This window comes from Staurois parvus, unplaced genomic scaffold, assembly GCF_062004578.1.
Source record: "Staurois parvus isolate SC_StPar_1 unplaced genomic scaffold, SC_StPar_1.0 ptg000783l, whole genome shotgun sequence".
NCBI lineage: Eukaryota > Metazoa > Chordata > Amphibia > Anura > Ranidae > Staurois > Staurois parvus.
This window is the reverse complement of record NW_028318579.1, coordinates 64,076-85,403: the sequence shown is the minus strand read 5'-3', so window position 1 is coordinate 85,403 and position 21,328 is coordinate 64,076. Positions and strand designations below refer to the sequence as shown.

Below are 21,328 nucleotides of genomic sequence, written 5' to 3'. Positions count from 1 at the left end.
GATTGTTTTTACAGCCTTTATGGGTGTAAAACCAATCGGTGTAAAAAAAAAAAAAAAATCTTCATCACCCCCCACAAGTAGTACAGTGTCACCATGGTGACACTGTACTGCTAAGGTGACAGGATATAAAAAAAATAATAAATAAATATATATTAAAAAAAAAAAGTTTAAAAATTATAATTTTTGGTTATAAATTAATTTGGGTTATTTTTTTTTTACTAAAAATATAACGGAATAAATTTTGGCCAAGATTTATGATGAAATACTATTTGCAAAATTTTATAAGAAAAACTTTTCCAAATTTTTGGACTTTTTAATTTACATAGCAAAAAAAAATAAAAATCCCAGTGGTGAATAAATACCATCAAAATAAAGCTTTATCTGTCTCAAAAAAATGCAAAATAAAATCATATGGGTACAGTGTTGCATGACCGCGCAATTGTCATTCAAAGTGTGATAGCACTGAAAGCTGAAAATTGGCCTGGGCAGGACGGGGGTGAAAGTGTCCGGACTGGAAGTGGTTAAGGACTGCTCCCCCACTTTCCATTAAGGATTGGCACCTTTGAGGGGCGGGGAGGGGGGGGGGGAGCGGGTAGCCGAATTTGACAGGTACCCGCTCCCACTTCCGGTCCGATCGCCTAGGCGATTGGAAGCGGAAGGTGTCCTCCCTCCCTGTAGTCTTTTGGGACACGTGACAGGTCCCAGAAGACTACAAGACCATTCATGAAGCGCACCGCTTCTCACGCATGCGCAGTGGGTACCCGGATGTGAAGCCTCACGCTATCACAGCCGGGTTCCCACACTGAAGATGCCGGCCTCCTGGAATACAGGACGACCAGTGAAACGGACTGCGGGGGACACACCGCGAGACCGAGGGACAGGTAAGTGGCTGTTTTTTAACCCCTAGACGCTGACGGCACACAAATATGCGGCCTCACGGAACTGGGCTTTTTTCCGTGGGGCCGCATATTTGCGTACCAGTCTTTGTGCTGGGAGCGCGCCACTTGGCGCTCTCCCAGCACAAAGACCACAAGGACCATTCATGAAGTGCAGTGCTACTCGCACATGCTCAGTGGGTATTCGGCTGTGAAGCCGCAAGCTATCACAGCCAGGTGCCCACACTGAAGATGCCGGCCTCCTGGAAAACAGGACGGCCGGTGAAACGGACTGCGGGGGACACACCACGGGATCAAGGGACAGGTAAGTGGCTGTTTTTTAAAAGCAAGCAGTTGAAGTTTTTGCAGCTGCTGACTTTTATTTTTTGACAGGGTGAGTGGAACTCCGCTTTAAAAATAGTGGCTGCACACGCTTGAATCGGTCACACTCGGTGGGCGCTATGCCAATTCCTGCCGGGGCCTCCTGCCTTGTGGGGTGTTTTAAAAACAAGACAACCACAGGATTTTACTGCCCCTCCACGGCTGTGTACTAGCCTTATACAGTTGCAAGAAAAAGTATGTGAACCCCTTGGGATTACGTGGAGTTTTGCATGAATTGGGCATAAAATGTGCTCTGAACGTCATCTAAGTCACAACAATAGAAGAACACAGTCTGCTGAACATAATACTACACAAACAGATGTTGCCATGGTTTAATTGCACATAACATGTAAACATTCACAGTGCAGGGAGGAAAAAGTATGTGAGGCCCTAGCTTAATGACTTCTCCCAGAGCTAATTGGACCAAGGAGTGAGCCAACCTTGACTCCAATCAGTGTGATGATATTGGATGTGTTGCTGACAGCTGTCCTGCCCTTAAAAAACACACACCTGTTTTGGGTTTACTGGTTTCAAGAAGCACTGTCTGATGTGAACCATGCCTCGCAGAAAAGAGCTCTCAGAAGACCTACGATCAAGAATTGTTGACTTGCATGAAGCTGGAAAGGGTTACAAAAGTATCTCCAAAAGCCTTGATGTTCATGTGTCCACGGTAAGACAGACTGTCTACAAATGGAGAAAGTTTAGCACTGTTGCTACTCTCCCTAGGCATGGTCGTCCTGTAAAAATGACTGCAAGAGCACAGCGCAGAATGTTGCATGAAGTAAAGAAGAATCCCAGAGTGTCAGATAAAGACCTACAGAAATCTCTGGCACATGCTAACATTTTTGTTGACACATCTACAATAAGGAAAACATTAAACAAGAATGGAGTACATGGGAGGACACCACGGAGGAAGCCATTGCTGTCCAAAAAGATTATTGCAGCACGTTTGAAGTTTGCAAAAGAGCACCTGGATGTTCCACAGCACTACTGGCAAAATATACTGTGGACAGATGAAACCAAGATTGAGTTGTTTGGGAAGAACACACAACACTATGTGTGGAGAAAAAAAGGCACAGCACACCAACATCAAAACCTCATCCCCACTGTAAAACATGGCGGAGGGAGCATCGTGGTTTGGGGCTGCTTTGCTGCCTCAGGGCCTGGACGGATTGTTGTCATTGATGGGAAAATGAATTCCAGAGTTTATCAAGACATTTTGCAGGAAAACGTACGACCATCTGTCTGCCAACTGAAGCTCCGCAGAGGATGGGTGATGCAACAGGACAATGACCCAAAGCATACAAGTCATTCAACAAAACAATGGCTGCAACAGCACAGAATACGCCTTCTGGACTGACCCAGTCAGAGTCCTGACCTCAACCCGATTGAAATGCTGTGGCATGACCTTAAGAGAGTGATTCACACCAGACATCCCAAGAATATTGCTACACTGAAACAGTTTTGTAAAGAGGAGTGGTCCAAAATGACTCCAGATCGTTGTGCAGGTCTGATCTGCAACTACAGGAAACGTTTGGTTGAGGTTATTGCTGCCAAAGGAGGCTCAACCAGTTATTAAGTCCAAAGGTTCACATACTTTTTCCTCCCTGCACTGTGAATGTTTACATGTTATGTGCAATTAAACCATGGCAACATCTAATGTTTGTGTAGTATTATGTTCAGCAGACTGTGTTCTTCTATTGTTGTGACTTAGATGACGTTCAGAGCACATTTTATGCCCAATTCATGCAAAACTCCACGTAATCCCAAGGGGTTCACATACTTTTTCTTGCAACTGTATGAGATTTTAGTGACTGGGTTTACATATACTATAATGTGTGGCTTAACCACACACTTTTTCTCTCACATTCATCATACTTGAGATAGAAATACATTGACACAGAAGCATCTGGACACAACCCAGGTGCCTCCTTCCCTCCTCATTACATATTTATTTTCACCCAGACTGGTATATCTACACTTACATCTACATTAAAACATACATTAGAATGCTAGAGTAGAAGTGCAGTAAATTATAAATGACTGGAAGGATGTTACAGCGAGGAGGAGGAGGAGATGTGGAAGAAATATCCTGTTAAAGTACAATTATGGACTGTGTGGTATTAAGGTGAGAGCATCCCATAATCTTCCTGCTCGCCCAGCAACATCAGCATTTACATCCTCAATTCAAATCCCATTTTAATTAAATTTGCTCCTTTAATCTGAAAGCAGGTGGTGACCTAAAATTCCTAGTCACGGTGAGACTGTCAGAGGCGAGACAGCAGTCCGCGGCCCTATATGTGTATGGGATGTAATCCCCTTTAATGAGCATCAAAAATGAGAAATCCCGGCTTACAACCAGGCCTGCCGGGGCTAAACAATGGAGTGACTACTCTGTATAGAACCGATGCCCAAAATAATACAACAAGACCCTCATAATAATAATGATAGAATAAGGGCGAAGGACGCTGTATGTAAGGTGGATTTCCCCAAAAAAGCTCCCTGCACTCATTTCCAAAACTCACAATTGAGGGTTCCAGCTCTTCTTGTAATATTCTCCATTAATATAATAAATACAGATAAAAAATAAATATAAATACAAGATGGGGGTGGTGGGAACCCCTCATAATGGGAACAGCGGGTGTACAGACCCAGGAACTCTGCACAGGGATGGTGGGTACCCCTCATAATGGGCACGGCGGGTGTAGAGACCCAGGAACTCTGCACAGGGATGGTGGGAACCCCTCATAATGGGCACAACAGGTGTACAGACTCGGGAACTCAGCACAGGGATGGTGGGAATCCCTCATAATAGGCACAGCAGGTGTACAGACCAAGGAACTCTGCACAGGGGTGGTGGGAACTCCTCATTATGGGCACAGCGGGTGTACAGACCCAGGAACTCTGCACAGGGATGGTGGGTACCCCTTATAATGGGCACAGCGGGTGTACAGACCCAGGAACTCTGCACAGGGATGGTGGGTACCCCTCATAATGGGCACAGCGGGTGTACAGACCCAGGAACTCTGCACAGGGGTGGTGGAGACCCCTCATAATGGGCACAGCGGGTGTACAGACCCAGGAACTCTGCACAGGGATGGTGGGAACCCCTCATAATGGGCACAGCGGGCGTACAGACCCGGGAACTCTGCACAGGGATGGTGGGAACCCCTCATAATGGGGACAGCGGGTGTACAGACCCAAGAACTCTGCACAGGGATGGTGGGAACTCCTCATAATGGGCACAGCAGATGTACAGACCCGGAAACTCTGCACAAGGGTGGGGGGAACCCCTCATAATAGGCACAGCAGGTGTACAGACCCAGGAACTCTGCACAGAGATGGTGATAACCCCTCATAATGGGCACAGTGGGTGTACAGACCTGGGAACTCAGCACAGGGATGGCGGGACCCCCTCATAATGGGCACAGCAGGTGTGCAGACCCAGGAACTCAGCACAGAGATGGTGAGAATCCCTCATAATGGGCACAGCAGATGTGCAGACCCAGAAATTCAGGGAAAATATGGTGTGAAACCCTTCATAAAAAGGCACAGCAAGTGTAAACATCCCGGAATTAAGCACAAAATTGGTGGGAAGTCCTCATAATGGGCACAGCAGGTGTGCAGACCAGGGACTCAACACAGGAATGGTGGGAACCTCTAACAATAGGCACAGCAGGATTGCAGACGCTGGAACTCCAGCAACCTAAGATCTCATCAACAGACCCGAGAGGTAGGAGAGACTGTCAAGGTGGATTAATGCTCCAGCATCTACCGCACGCCGTAATATATGTTTGGGGGGGGGGGGGGGGGCTAACTCTAAAAAGAAATTTTCACTAAAATACTTAAAAGGTGCACCCATGAAAAAAAGAAACTTAACCCGGTCATACATGGATCAAAACTGGACCAGCCAAATTTCAATCCATGTATGGACAGGGTGGTTGCCCAGAAGTTGTCCAGCTGTACAGTACTGATCGACTTCTGTACAAAGACCCGGTCAGATTTTTGCCGCTTGATCAGCACCGCCAGCTATAGCCAGTATAGCTCACCTGTGTATACTGATGGCGAGGAAGTCTCTCCACTGTCAGAATACAACAGTGCAGTGGGGAGGATTCCCTCATCCACCTCAACTTTGTAGATTGGGGAATCAAGTCTTATTTTTTTTGTACAACCCACTGGTTGAACGAAAAAAAACCCCAAAAAACTAATCTATAGCCAGCCTTAGAACCCTCCCTCTTAGATTGTAAGCTCCAAGGATCAGGGCCCTCCTAACCCTCTTGTATTGAACTGTATGGTTGCTGTACAAATCCTGCTATATAGCAAATCCTGTATAATAATAATATATAAATCCCGTATAATAATAAAAATAATATAAATCCTGTATAATATTATATATAAATCCTGAATAATAATAATAATATATAAATCCCGTATAATAATAATAATATATAAATCTTGTATTATAATAATAATAATACATAAATCCTGTATAATAATAATAATACATAAATCCTGTATAATAATATATAAATCCTGTATAATAATATATAAATCCTGTATAATAATAATATAAATCCTGTATAATATTAATATAAATCCTGTATAATAATAATAATAATATATAAATCCTGTATAATAATAATATATAAATCCTGTATAATAATAATATATAAATCCTGTATAATAATAATATATAAATCCTGTATAATAATAATAATATATAAATCCTGTATAATAATATATAAATCCTGTATAATAATATATAAATCCTGTATAATAATAATAATAATAATAATAAAATCCGGTATAATAATAATATATAAATCCTGTATAATAATAATAATATATAAATCCTGTATAATAATAATAATATATAAATTCTGTATAATAAAAAAACTTTCCTGCTGCCTGTGCTGTCCCCCTGCTGCCCACAAAACCCCCTCCCGCCAACCCTTATGTCACTACAGGACACAGCAGTGATAAAGGGGCCAGCAGATCAAACCACTGAGGGCAAGGGGGGGATAAGAATCCAACACTCCTAGAAATGTTGGGTTCTGAAGATTCTTCAGCAGACAATTTCTTTTCTGTACAGCAGAAACTGGCGGTGAACGCAAAAGGAGGTTAAGTTCTTCTGTCCAGGGGCAGCTTTATTTTCAGTATTTGACAGGGCTGCTTAACCTCCCTGGCGGTCTGATTATGTCCATATTTCTGTGCTGAAAGCGGTACATTTTTTTGCATGGAAATATGTAATTTTTTATTGTAGGCCTGTAATTTTTAGGAATAACTCACTGAAATCTGTCCGAACAAGAGTCTAGTAAACATCCCAGGGATGATAAAACTTGAAACACGAAATCATAAATTATAATATAATAAATAATCATAAAAAATATAATATTAAATTTAATTCAATAATATAATCAAACTAAAAACCCTGAAATTTGAAATATAGCGCCAAGTTCGCACATCGCTGAGCAAAGTCGCAGAATCGTTTTCAGTGTCTGATGAGGAATTTCCCCCACGAATCATTATCACTCAATTCTGCAAGTGGTTCTGATTTACTATCGCTGTTCTCTAGCCGGTCTAAAACTGCTTTGACCTAAAGGGACGCTTTTTGGACGCCATGGACGTTTCTCAGTTTCCAGGCAGAAAGAACAGTAAAAATGCTCCAAGGATCAGGGTCCTCAAATCCCTCTTGTATTGAACTGTATTGTGTCCCTTTATATTGTAAAGCGCTGAGCAAACTGTTGGTGCTATATAAATCCTGTATAATAATAATATAAATCCTGTATAATAATAATATATAAATCCTGTATAATAATAATATATAAATCCTGTATAATAATAATATATAAATCCTGTATAATAATAATATAAATCCTGTATAATAATAATATATAAATCCTGTATAATAATAATATATAAATCCTGTATAATAATAATAATATATAAATCCTGTATAATAATAATATATAAATCCTGTATAATAATAATAATAATAATAATAATAATAATAATAAAAAATAAATCCTGTATTATAATAATAATAATAATATATACATCCTGTATAATAATAATAATAATAATAATAATAATAAATAAATCCTGTATAATAATAATAATAATAATAATAATAATAAATAAATCCTGTATAATAATAATAAATAAATCCTGTATAATAATAATAATATATAAATCCTGTATATTATATAAATCCTGTATAATAATAATAATAATATATAAATCCTGAATAATAATATATAAATCCTGTATAAAAATATATAAATCCTGTATAATAATAATATTATAATAATGTATTATGGTATCGTGCTAGCTGCTATTTTATGTTTTTTTAATAATATATAAATCCTGTATAATAATAATAAATAAATCCTGTATTATAATAATAATAATAATAATAATATATAAATCCTGTATAATAATAATATATAAATCCTGTATAATAATAATATATAAATCCTGTATAATAATATATAAATCCTGTATAATATATAAATCCTGTATAATAATAATATATAAATCCTGTATAATATTAATATATAAATCCTGTATAATAATAATATATAAATCCTGTATAATAATATATAAATCCTGTATAATATATAAATCCTGTATAATAATAATATATAAATCCTGTATAATAATAATATATAAATCATGTATAATAATATATAAATCCTGTATAATAATATTAATAATAATAATAAATGCAGGCAGGGCACAGGACAAACCACTCGGGATGAAAAGTATGAAATGCTTTGAAACAGTAATGTAATACTATGTGATATTTGTTTATTAGAAAATGTCAGTTTTTAAAATTTTCAAATTTGCCGCCAGTTAAGGCCCCCGTATGTCCCAATGCTCGCAGGGACCGTAACACGCAAGCCGGCATCGGCCGGAGGAGATGGCCGGGGACGCTGCAGGGGACACATCGCAAGGTAAGTGCTGCAGGGACTCCCTGAGCAAAGCCGCATTGTAAGCCCGAGTGTAGCTCGGGGTTACCGTTTTTGGTACTGAAACTTTACCCCGAGCTACACTCGGGAATACCGCCAGGGAGGTTAAAACACTATAGCAGATGTAATATAGCAATGCAGACATTATTTGGGTTACAACAAAACATACTTCTTGATAACTATTACCCAAAACAAAGAATATCACCAATAGATTTTTTTTCCCTCCGCTCCAACAAAGAAAACTACTACAAAATCATAAATAATTCTCAGTAGAGAGGAAATGCTGGTGTTACCAGGCTCCAATAATAAAACACGGGTGCTGTTCTACTCCGGGGCACGAAGGCAGCAAACCATTTTATCACGAAACAGGTGTCACATAATGAAACAGAATGTGAATATACAGAAATATGGGAACAGATACTGCTGACTTGTAACTGTACGTGCTACGAGTTCATCATCCCCAACCATGCATCACAACCCGCTGAGTCACCCAGCATGCAGCCAGTGAAGTGTGAAATCCGCATGTTTGTGCCAGGTCTGTGACTTGCTATGACAGTGAAGTAATGGATAAGGATGACAGCTATGGAGCGTGCAACTTTAAATACAAGTCGGGAATTGAATATATTTGTATTCAGCCAGGAGGATCTCCTTATACAATGACCACATCCACTGCTGTCCGGTTACTGACTGCACTACAGACTCTAAGGCTGGCCATACATTACACAATTTTCTTGAGAATTTTGCTTTAGATTTACCAAAAACCATATAATATGAGGTCAAACCTAAACACTTTCAATTGAAACCAATTAGGAAGGCCCTTGCACTTGCATCTAGGCTGGCCATACACTATATAATTTTCTGTCCAATTTCCTTTAGATTTACCTTCAACAATGTAGTACAAGAACCTGCTTAATTGGATACAATTGAAAGTGTTGTTAGTTTTGACCTCCAATTATATGGTTTTTGGTAAATCTAAACCAAAAATCTCAAGAAAATTGTATAATGTATGGCTAGCCTAAGGCTACGTTCACACTAGTGTTGTGTGCAGGCAGCAGAGAGGCATTTGGGAAGCGTTTTTACCGCTTCCCAAACGCCTCTGCCAATTCTGCACATTACAGCACATGGTGCTGTTCTAATGGGAGCGTTTGCATCGCGGCAAAACGGACGCCTCTGGTCGAGTCAGGAGGCATTGAAGCCTCCTATGCTAGTCTATGGTGCCGCTCCGCAAACGCTTGCAACGCGGTTTCGGGGCAGTTGCGGGGCGTTTGCGGAGCGGTAACACCATTCAAACTGCATTAGAGGCGTTTGTGGGGCGTTTTTAACGCTCGGCAAATGCCTAGCAACCTCCGCTAAACCGCGCATGCAGCGTTTGCGGAGCATTTGCCAAGCGTTAAAAAACACTCCGCAAACGCCAGACCAACGCTTGCAAACGCTATAGGGACGTTTGGCAAGCGTTGGTAAAACAGCCAAGTGTGAACGAGCCCTAAGGCCAGCTATACATTATACAATTTTCTTTAGAAAATTGCTTTAGATTTACCAAAAAAAACATATAATATGAGGTCAAACCTAAACAACACTTTCAATTGTATACAATTAGGCGGGCCCTTGCACTACGTAGTTGAAGGTAAATCTAAAAGAAATTGGACAGAGAAATGTATAGTGTATGGCCAGCCATACATTATACAATTTTCTTGAGAATTTTGTTTTAGATTGACCAAAAACTATATAATAGGAGGTCAAACCTAAACAACACTTTCAATTGTATCCAATTAGACAGGCCCTTGCACTACGTAGTTGAAGGTAAATCTAAAGGAAATTGGGCAGAAATTGAACAGAAAATTGCAAGAAGATTGTATAGTGTATGGCCAGCCTAAGGCTGGCCATACATTATGCAATTTTCTTTAGCAAATTGCTGTAGATTTACCAAAAACCATATAATAATAGGAGGTCAAACCTAAACAACACTTTCAATTGTATCCAATTAAACAGGACCTTGTACTACGTAGTTGAAGGTAAATCCAAAGGAAATTGGGCAGAAATTGTAAGAAAATTGCAAGAAGATTGTATAGTGTATACAATTTTCTTTAGAAAATTGCTTTAGATTTACCATATAATATGAGGTCAAACCTAAACAACACTTTCAATTGTATCCAATTAAGCAGGACCTTGTACTACATAGTTGAAGGTAAATCCAAAGAAAAATTGGGCAGAAATTGAACAGAAAATTGTATAATGTATGGCCAGCCTAATTTTGTTCAGTCAACAGATTTAACCCAATAATGTCTGCTCAGTCAACTACTACAGCCTATTTCCACCTTTCCCGTCTGCTAAATTAGAAGCCGGCAATACCGCTGGGGATCCTAACCCTTGGGGGTAAAGTTGAGCCAAATGGGGCTATTTTTTCTTAACTTGACAGCCTAATAAAAATAATTTGGAGGAATCCAATACAAAAAACGTTTATATTCATACTACTATATGTCAGACCGTGAGACAAAGCTCTAGCACCGTGATGGAAGAAGCACACACAGTCCCTGGTATTAGCAGTCCCCCCAAGTCCCAGAACAGCGCACAATACCCAGGGCCTGCTGCATGCAGTGACAGCAAATTCATATGTCTTATTACACGGCTGACAGATCGCAGCACAATAAATTGCAGCTTTCAAATATCCCGACATCTGACAATCCTGAGTCTCCAATCTCTCTTCCTTTGTTACCCTTTTTTTTGTTTCCTTTCAATTTTTTTAATAACACCATCAATATAACAATTGAAGACATAGGAGACCCTGACCCACAGAGACAGGACCCCTTCGTAGGACATACAAAAGCCATAACAAATCCTGTGGGCTGCGCAGATTGCAGGTCACCACACTAACGGGTTAATGCAATGCATCCTTTAATGACAACCTCCGTTTGAAAGGTAGTGATTAACCCGCGACTGTGAAAACCGCTAAAGCAGACTGAGCGCAGGGATATAACAACATCTGCACCCGAGATTGTTGGACCTGCGAGGGGTTAATAACCTGATCCGAGTCTTGTGCCCTTTCAGCAAAATTGTCAGAACCTCACACTCCGGGTCCCACTGCCTTTCCACATGCTGCAGGTGTGAGAAAAATCGCACTAAAGGTTCGCACGGACGGCGTTTACTCGTCTAAAAGGAAAGCGCACGTCGCTGCAATCTGTAGACACACAGGCTGTAATTACTGTCTGGAAAGATGAGTACCTTTAGCCCAGCATATCGGAAAGGGACTGCAGCCGCTCTTCTCCATATAGATGACAGCACCTGTCTTTTCTGGGCCCAGACGGCCTGCCAGTTCCAACAACATACACACAGCCGAGGGGGAAAGCGGGGAATGTCAATCCAGCAGGCAGCATTCGATATCCCAGTTCAGTGCTCGGGGGTTGGTAGACACTCCGGACGGATTGGGAACCTCCACTGCATTGCTGCTCTGGTTGTGTATGCAGGAAGAGTGCCGGTCGGGATCAGGCACAGACATGAAGGCTACCTTACAATTACACAATCTGCCAATGTCTCAGCGCTGGCTCAGAAGGTAGCATGCTTGTTCCTGAATGCAGCCAGTAAAGTGACTGTGTGTGCCTGCGATTGCTGCTTCCATTCAGTCAGGGGAGAGGGGAGAGAGGAGGAGGGGGAGAGGGGAGAGAGGAGGAGGGTGGCAGGGGAGGAGGGGAGGAGTGTGCGGGGTATTAGCATACACCTTGTTAATATGCTAATCTCAATCCACCCTGCAGCCTTTTCTGTTTACCACACAACAAACCTGGCTCACATTACATGCCACAGCAGAGCCTGTGCTAAAAGGGACCCGGCCACCGGCTGTGCAGGGCCACAGGAAGAGGCAGACAATGTACGGAAATACTACAAACAGCCCCACTGTCATTCAGAAGTCAGTCACTACTCATCTGTAATGTCACAATGAACAGGCAACATCTCTACTTCCAGGGACTTCGCTCTGCAAATACAAAGTATCCATTTTTATATACACAGTATCCACTACAAATACAAAGTATCCACTCCATATACACAGTATCCACTACAAATACAAAGTATCCACTCCATATACACAGTATCCACTACAAATACAAAGTATCCACTACAAATACACAGTATCCACTACATATACACAGTATCCACTACATATACACAGTATCCACTACATATACACAGTATCCACTACATATACACAGTATCCACTACATATACACAGTATCCACTACATATACACAGTATCCACTCCAAATACAAAGTATCCACTCCATATACAAAGTATCCACTCCAAATACAAAGTATCCACTTCATATACAAAGTATCCACTCCAAATACAAAGTATCCACTCCATATACAAAGTATCCACTACAAATACAAAGTATCCACTCCATATACACAGTATCCACTCCATATACACAGTATCCACTACAAATACAAAGTATCCACTCCATATACACAGTATCCACTCCATATACACAGTATCCACTACAAATACAAAGTATCCATTTTTATATACACAGTATCCACTACAAATACACAGTATCCACTACATATACACAGTATCCACTACATATACACAGTATCCACTACATATACACAGTATCCACTCCAAATACAAAGTATCCACTCCATATACAAAGTATCCACTCCAAATACAAAGTATCCACTCCATATACAAAGTATCCACTCCAAATACAAAGTATCCACTCCATATACAAAGTATCCACTACAAATACAAAGTATCCACTCCATATACACAGTATCCACTCCATATACACAGTATCCACTACAAATACAAAGTATCCATTTTTATATACAAAGTATCCACTCCATATACAAAGTATCCACTCCATATACAAAGTATCCACTCCATATACACAGTATCCACTCCATATACACAGTATCCACTCCATATACACAGTATCCACTCCATATACAAAGTATCCACTCCAAATACAAAGTATCCACTCCATATACAAAGTATCCACTCCAAATACAAAGTATCCACTCCATATACAAAGTATCCACTACAAATACAAAGTATCCACTCCATATACACAGTATCCACTCCATATACACAGTATCCACTACAAATACAAAGTATCCATTTTTATATACAAAGTATCCACTCCATATACAAAGTATCCACTCCATATACACAGTATCCACTCCATATACACAGTATCCACTCCATATACACAGTATCCACTCCATATACACAGTATCCACTCCATATACACAGTATCCACTCCATATACACAGTATCCACTCCATATACACAGTATCCACTCCATATACACAGTATCCACTCCATATACACAGTAACCACTCCATATACACAGTAACCACTCCATATACACAGTAACCACTCCATATACACAGCATTCTTTATATACACATTCACTTCCTATACATATTATACAGGATTTATATATTATTATTATATAGGATTTATATGGCGCCAACAGTTTGCTCAGCGCTTTACAATAGAACGGGCAGCACAGTGGCTAAATGGTTAGCACTTCCGCCTGGCAGTACTAGGGGTCGTTGGTTCGAATCCCAGCCACGGCACCTCCTGCCTGGAGTTTGCATGTTCTCTCTGTGCCTGCGTGGGTTTCCTCCGGGTACTCCGGTTTCCTCACACACGCCAAAGACATGCTGGTAGGTTAATTGGCTCCTGTCTAAATTGGCCCTAGTATGTGTATGTATGAATGTAAGTTAGGGACCTTAGATTGTACGCCCCTTGAGGGTTAGGGACTGATGTGAATCTACAATATATATGTAAAGCGCTGCGTAAATTGACGGCGATATATAAGTACCTGAAATAAATAAAAAAACAAAACAATACAAGAGGGTTAGGAAAGCCCTGATCCTTGGAGCTTACAATCTAAGTGTTTTTATATACACGGTATCCACTCCATATACACAGCATTCTTTATATACACATTATTCATTTCCTATACATATTATTATTATACAGGATTTATATATTTCAAAACACAGAAAATGCTGTACAATAGACCCTCAAAAACTATGTATAGTCCAAAACCCACAAGTCCAATCTTTAGATCAACTTCTTCTTGTGTTCAAAAATTCCTCCATTAATGTACCTCAAACAGAAAAAAATATTCACATAGTGCATTATCCTTTTAAATGTATCCAAATAATAGTGACTTCATTAAAGTGAATACCCAATCACATAAATCAGTGAAAAAAGTGAACAAAATGAAAAAAATGAGAAAACTGTGAAGCCAAAAAAATTGAAGTGAAAAGCCACGTGAATGTGAATCACTCTTCAGTGCTTTCATCCAACCAGCACTTTGAAACTTCTAAATAAAAGAATGCATACCCTTACCAATATTCAAAAAAAAGAGAAGCTTTTTCATATATCTTTTCCCCAAGGGGAGGTGGGAGACAGTCCTCCTATTGATCTTTACTCCATATAGCCTTCATATCACCACCAAGATTCATCAGCCTTGAAGCTCCATATATCCAAAATATAAGCATACAGGAAACACAAATAGCATAATACCGCCAGAACCAATCTTAAAAGGTAACTTTAATTAAGGTGCTCACATTTTGACAATATAAAACCGCTTTAAAAGTATTAAATGTTTAGCAGCAAACCAGGAAGTGTCCAAAGGAAAATCAGACGATCCACCCTCATCAAAAATGGCCGCCGGTCAACTTCCGGTTCTCGTGTGCGCGTTGACGTCACCTCCCCTGACGCGTTTCGTCATCGACTTAATCATAAGGGATTTATATATTATTATTATACAGGATTTATATATTATTATTATTATTATTATACAGGATTTATATATTATTATACAGGATTTATATATTATTATTATTATTATTATAATACAGGATTTATATATTATTATTATTATTATTATACAGGATTTATATATTATTATTATACAGGATTTATATATTATTATTATTATACAGGATTTATATATTATTATTATATAGGATTTATATATTATTATTATTATACAGGATTTATATATTATTATTATACAGGATTTATATAGCTCAGCACTTTACAATGTAACAGGACACAATACAGCAACAATACTCAACTCCACTCGCTCAACAAATAAAATTCAAAATACTAACAACTTACAAAGCCATCCACAACTCGGCCCCCAGCTACATCACCAACCTGATCTCAAAATATCAACCAAACCACTCTCTATCCTCCCAAGACCTTCTGCACTCTAGTTCCTATGTCACCTCCTCCCATGCTCACCTCCAGGACTTCTCCCATCCTATGGAACTCTATACCCCAACCTCTCCGGCTGTCTCCTAATCTATCCACCTTTAGACAATCCCTGAAAACCTCTCTCTCTAAAGAAGTCTATCCTGCTTCTAACTAGTAAACCGACATTGATTTCCTCCATCAGCTCCTCCCCCCCCAGCTATTACCTTCTGCATCACTCAACCCTTCCTGCTAGATTGTAAGCTCTAACGAGCCGGGCCCTCTGTGTCCTCTTATACCAAATTGCATTGTAACTGTAATGTCTACCTTCATTTTGTAAAGCGCTGCGCAAACTGTTGGCGCAATATAAATCCTGTATAATATTAATAATACAGTTCAATACAAGAGGGTTAGGAGGGCCCTGATCTTTGGAGCTTACAATCTAAGCATTTTTATATACACAGTATCCACTTCCTATACATAGCATTTTTATATACACAGTATTTTATTTCAGGTACTTATATATCGCTGTCAATTTACGCCGCGCTTTACATATATATTGTACATTCCCATCAGTCCCTAACCCTCAAGGGGTGTACAATCTAAGGTCCCTAACTCACATTCATACATACACATACTAGGGACAATTTAGACAGGAGCCAATTAACCTACCAGCATGTGTTTGGCGTGTGGGAGGAAACCGGAGTACCCGGAGGAAACCCACGCAGGTACGGGGAGAACATGCAAACTCCAGGCAGGTGTTGCCGTGGTTGGGATCCGAACCAATGACCCGAGTACTGCCAGGCGGAAGTGCTAGCCATTTAGCCACTGTGCTCACTTCTTATACATAGCATTTTTACATACATCGGGGGAGATTTACTAAAAACAGGAGCACTCAATCTGGTGCAGCTGTGCACGGCAGCCAATCAGCTTCTAACTTCAGCTTGTTCAGTTAAGCTTTGACAATAAGGCCTCTTTCACACGGACGTTCTGATTGGGTCCGCCTGCCCGCTTTTCAGGCGGACCCAATTGGATCCTCCATTCACCTCTATGGAGCGGCGGGTGTAAACGGACATATGCCGGTTTACACCCATCAACAGAAGATCAGCAAAAGAGAGATGGATGGAGATCCAATTCCCCTTCCGTCCGTCAGATCTGGTCGGATGGAAACAGATAGGCGGTCCGTTTTCATCTGACTGTCCATTCAGGAGAGCGAGCTGCTCTGTGTCCGCTTAACAGCAGTGGAGCGGTCACAGGCCTGATATCTGCTTGCAGGGCTGCTGTTAGAAACCATGGGACCCCATACAGCCAACCTGACAGGGCCCCCTTCAAAAAAAAAAAAAAAAACCCAAAATAACACAACAGCTTTAGTTATGAATGAACACAGTGAGTGAGCAGTACTGATCACTCATTGTGTTCATTCAGGAAAGGAAGGGACTGGTTAATGTGACATCGGACCGTTCCCCCACTCTCCATCCTGAAGTATACTATTGTGTGCTTGCAGCTGGAAGGAGAAGAGGGAAGCCGGCACTGTAGGGGCCCAGGCAGCTGAGTGAATCAAATGTGCACAGGGAGAGTTAGTGGCATGGTGGGCAGAGGGCGCAACTACTGGAACCGATCCCCTGTATGGTTCTCTCTGCAGCAGCTGAAAACTAGCAGGAGGGAGAGAAGAATCCAGCTTTCAGATGCTGCAGAGAGAGCCATACAGAGGATTGATTCAAATAATTGCCCCCCACCCACATGCCGATCACCCTCCCTGCCCACATCCGATTCGCCCAGCTACCTGGGCCCCCCTGCTGGCCTGGGTCCTGTACAGGAAGCCTGGTGGTACCCCCTTATCCACAGTCCTGTCTGCTTGCTCAGCGGAGAGATCACCCGCTGAGCAAGTGGATCCACTAAACAGGTCCGCCCATGTGAAAGGACCCTAAAACTTGGAAGCTGATTGGTTTATATGCAGAGCCGCACCAGATTTTACATTCTCCAGCTTTATTATGTCTCCCCCAATGTACCACTTTCATATGCACAATATCCACCTACTATAGTACTGAGATGATCCTCCTGCGCTACCTCCCTACCCCAAGTGACCCCAAAAGGCAAACAAAGTGGCCGCAGATACCCAACTATATTCCAAAATAGTGAAAAACAATAAGCGTGACAGGGTGCTGGGCTACTTATTGAATGAACAGTGGAAAAATAAATGACAAACTCAATGTACATATGTCCCTCATGCAAGTGTGAAGATGAATAAAAACATAAATGGTGCAAACAATACCAAGTGACAGTACTGGCCGCAGAAAAATGACTAATTAGTGCTGGTGACAAGTGAATAAATCAATATTGCTGATGTATAAAAAAGTGACTCGGTCCCAAATAATCAAACAAAAATAATTGATGAGGGACTCAATCCCAAGAGAAAAAAAAAAATCAAAAAGTGATTCAGCCCCAAAAATAAATAAAATATGACAGTCCAAAAATTCTGGAAAAAAACTACAGTAAATCTTCAATGAGTGCCATGACTGCCATATTTATATTTATTTTTGGGACTAAATCACTTTTTGATTTTTTTTTCTTGGGATTGAGTCCCTCATCAATTATTTTTGTTTGATTATTTGGGACCGAGTCACTTTTTTATACATCAGCAATATTGATTTATTCACTTGTGTCACCAGCAGTAATTAGCCGTTTTTCTGTGGCCAGTACTGTCACTTGGCATTGTTTGCACCATTTATATGTTTTTATATGTTATGTTCACACTTGGATGAGGGACATATTTACATTGAGTTTATGTCATTTATTTTTCCACTGATCATTCATTAAGTAGTGCAGCACCATGTCACTCTTATAATCCACCTCCTATACACAGGATTTTATACAGTCAGTATCCACTTCCTATACACAGGATTTTATACAGTCAGTATCCACTTCCTATACACAGGATTTTATACAGTCAGTATCCACATCCTATACACAGGATTTTATACAGTCAGTATCCACTTCCTATACACAGGATTTTATACAGTCAGTATCCACTTCCTATACACAGGATTTTATACAGTCAGTATCCACTTCCTATACACAGGATTTTATACAGTCAGTATCCACTTCCTATACACAGCAATTTTATACAGTCAGTATCCACTTCCTATACACAGGATTTTATACAGTCAGTATCCACTTCCTATACACAGGATTTTATACAGTCATTATCCACTTCCTATACACAGGATTTTATACAGTCAGTATCCACTTCCTATACACAGGATTTTATATGGTCAGTATCCACTTCCTATACACAGCAATTTTATATGGTCAGTATCCACTTCCTATACACAGCAATTTTATACAGTCAGTATCCACTTCCTATACACAGGATTTTATATGGTCAGTATCCACTTCCTATACACAGCAATTTTATATGGTCAGTATCCACTTCCTATACACAGCAATTTTATACAGTCAGTATCCACTTCCTATACACAGGATTTTATACAGTCAGTATCCACTTCCTATACACAGCAATTTTATACAGTCAGTATCCACTTCCTATACACAGGATTTTATATGGTCAGTATCCACTTCCTATACACAGGATTTTATATGGTCAGTATCCACTTCCTATACACAGCAATTTTATACAGTCAGTATCCACTTCCTATACACAGCAATTTTAGGCCTTATACATACAATGTAAAAATACCACTTTTACAGGTGTTTGACGTTTTCTTTTTTTCCTCCTGTAAAAACACCTCTGATAGTTATGTTGGCCATGTACACATAGGCATTTAAGACATATTAGAAGAGAAGCTTTTATAGACTAAAAAAAAAAAAAAAAACCCCACATCACCAGCATGTTCAGGAGCAGCAATCCAGCATAAAAACAGTGAAGCGCACTTATATGCGCCTAAACACTAGATGCGTTTGTGCATGTTTGTGTGTTAATGCATTCTAATAACCAGAATAATGCAACACACAAATTTATGCAAACGCACAAAAACACATGTGCAATATACGGCTTATACTGGGTTTTTAATGCAGATTTTCCACTACCAGCAGAAAAAGGTGCTCAGAGGAGCTGAGCAAACGCTCAGTGTGCATGAGGCATTATCTACACAGAATCCACTTCATATACACAGCACTTTTATATACACAAGGCAAACAGTCTATGCACTTTGCAAGTGCAAATTGCTCCAGACCTTAGTAAATGAAAGGAAGCTCTGCTGACTTCCATCATCCAATCACATGCAAGCAAGAATGCTGTCCCCCCCCCCCCCATTTTCCTTGCATGTGATTGGGTATTCTTTGCAAAGTGAAACTTCACCTCATTTACTAAGATTTGGAGCAACTGCACCTGCAGAGTTCACAGTCAACCACAGGCAAAAAAACACAGAAAACTCTGTAAAACCAACTGTAAATATATATATATACACAACCATCCAATAACTGAAAAGGGGGAACTACGAAATTGTCACCAGTACAGGAATAGAGGGCAAATCTTCCAATGCGGACACTAATTACGGCTGGTTCCAATTGCGGACACTAATTACGAGCTTGGTGACAACCAGGGATGCTCTGACTTTTGAGCGATATTCTCTCACTTCAAGTTTTTGCTACAGGACAGGGAGTGGAGGAAAATCTCCCCCATGGGACACTGACATGAAAAAGAAAAAAAAAAAAAAAAAAACTTATTGTAACCCTCCCTTACCCTATTTGAAATGGGAAAAATATAGCTTAATTTTACCAAAACTAGAAAATATGAGGTCTAAAGCTGGCCATACATGGATCAGTTATTTTGTTCACCCAGCCGACTAAATAAAAAAAAAAAAAAACAACACACACGGACCCAATTCCAGCATCCACACATTTGAGGTGGATGAAGGAATCCTCATTGTATTCTGACAGCAGAGTTCCCCCACCTTCAGAATACACTGATCAGCACCGCAGCCAACTGGCTGCATACACTGATAGAGAAAATTTACCAACAAGCTGTTTCATGAGAAGTTGATCGACAATTGATTTCTCATGAACGGGAAGGGCAATGTATGGATCAAAATTTACCTGGCTCCTGCCTGAATTTCGATCCATGCATGGCCAGCTTAACCTATACAATCCATTCAAGTAGTATAAAATACGACAGGCCCTTGCGCCGCCAAGTTGATGGTAGATAAACGCCTGTGACAAACTTTTGCTGGACAGCATGGCTGTCTGAGGAAGTGAAAAAAATAGCTGATCGACTGGGAGGATCAACAGCTAATTAAAGGGGAACTAAGAAAAACAAAACCCGCTGTGCTAATGAGGGTGATAAAATGCATAATAAAAGTACATTTTTGATTTTGTAAATACTTTTACACTTTAATTTTTTGACAGGGTGAGTGGAACTCCGCTTTAAAGTCAGCAGCTACAAAAACTGTAGCTGCTGACTTTTAAAAAAACAGCCACTTACCTGTCCCTCGGTCCCATGGTGTGTCCCCCGCAGCCCGTTTCACCGGCCGTCCTGTATTCCAGGAGGCTGGCATCTTCAGTGTGTGCAGCTTGCGGCTTCACAGACAAGTACCCACTGCGCATGCTGTTGCGCTTCATGAATGGTCCCCCAGTCTTCTGGGACCTGTCAAGTGTCCCAAAAGACTACAGGGAGGACACAATCTGCTTCCGATCGCCTAGGCCAGGAGTAGGCAACCTGCGGCTCCCTAGCTGTTGTGGAACTACATTTCCCATGAGGCATTGCAAAGATTACAAAACTGACAGTTACAACTATGACTTGCAGAGGCATGATGGACCTTGTAGTCCTGCGGCTCTCAGGTTGCCTACCCCTGGCCTAGGCGATCGGACCAGAAGTGGGAGCGGGTACCTGTCAAATTCGGGTACCCGCTCCCACCCCCGCACCCCAAAGGTGCCAA

General features: G+C 40.5%; 1 protein-coding gene across 16 annotated transcripts in view; it reads right to left on the bottom strand.

Moving 5' to 3' along the window:
• The window catches only part of PTK2 (protein tyrosine kinase 2), a 473,957-nt gene that overhangs the window by 431,883 nt on the left and 20,746 nt on the right, over positions 1 to 21,328 (bottom strand). For 15 of the 16 annotated variants that reach the window (XM_089654641.1, XM_089654642.1, XM_089654627.1 and 12 more), the window contains exon 1: positions 11,447 to 11,842. The exons of the other annotated variant lie outside the window; for it this stretch is intronic. In XM_089654641.1, the coding sequence (XP_089510767.1) occupies positions 11,447 to 11,549 (103 nt within the window). In that variant the 5' untranslated portion in view covers positions 11,550 to 11,842. Of the gene's footprint in view, positions 1 to 11,446; positions 11,843 to 21,328 lie in introns of those variants that run through there. 16 annotated transcript variants of the gene reach the window in all.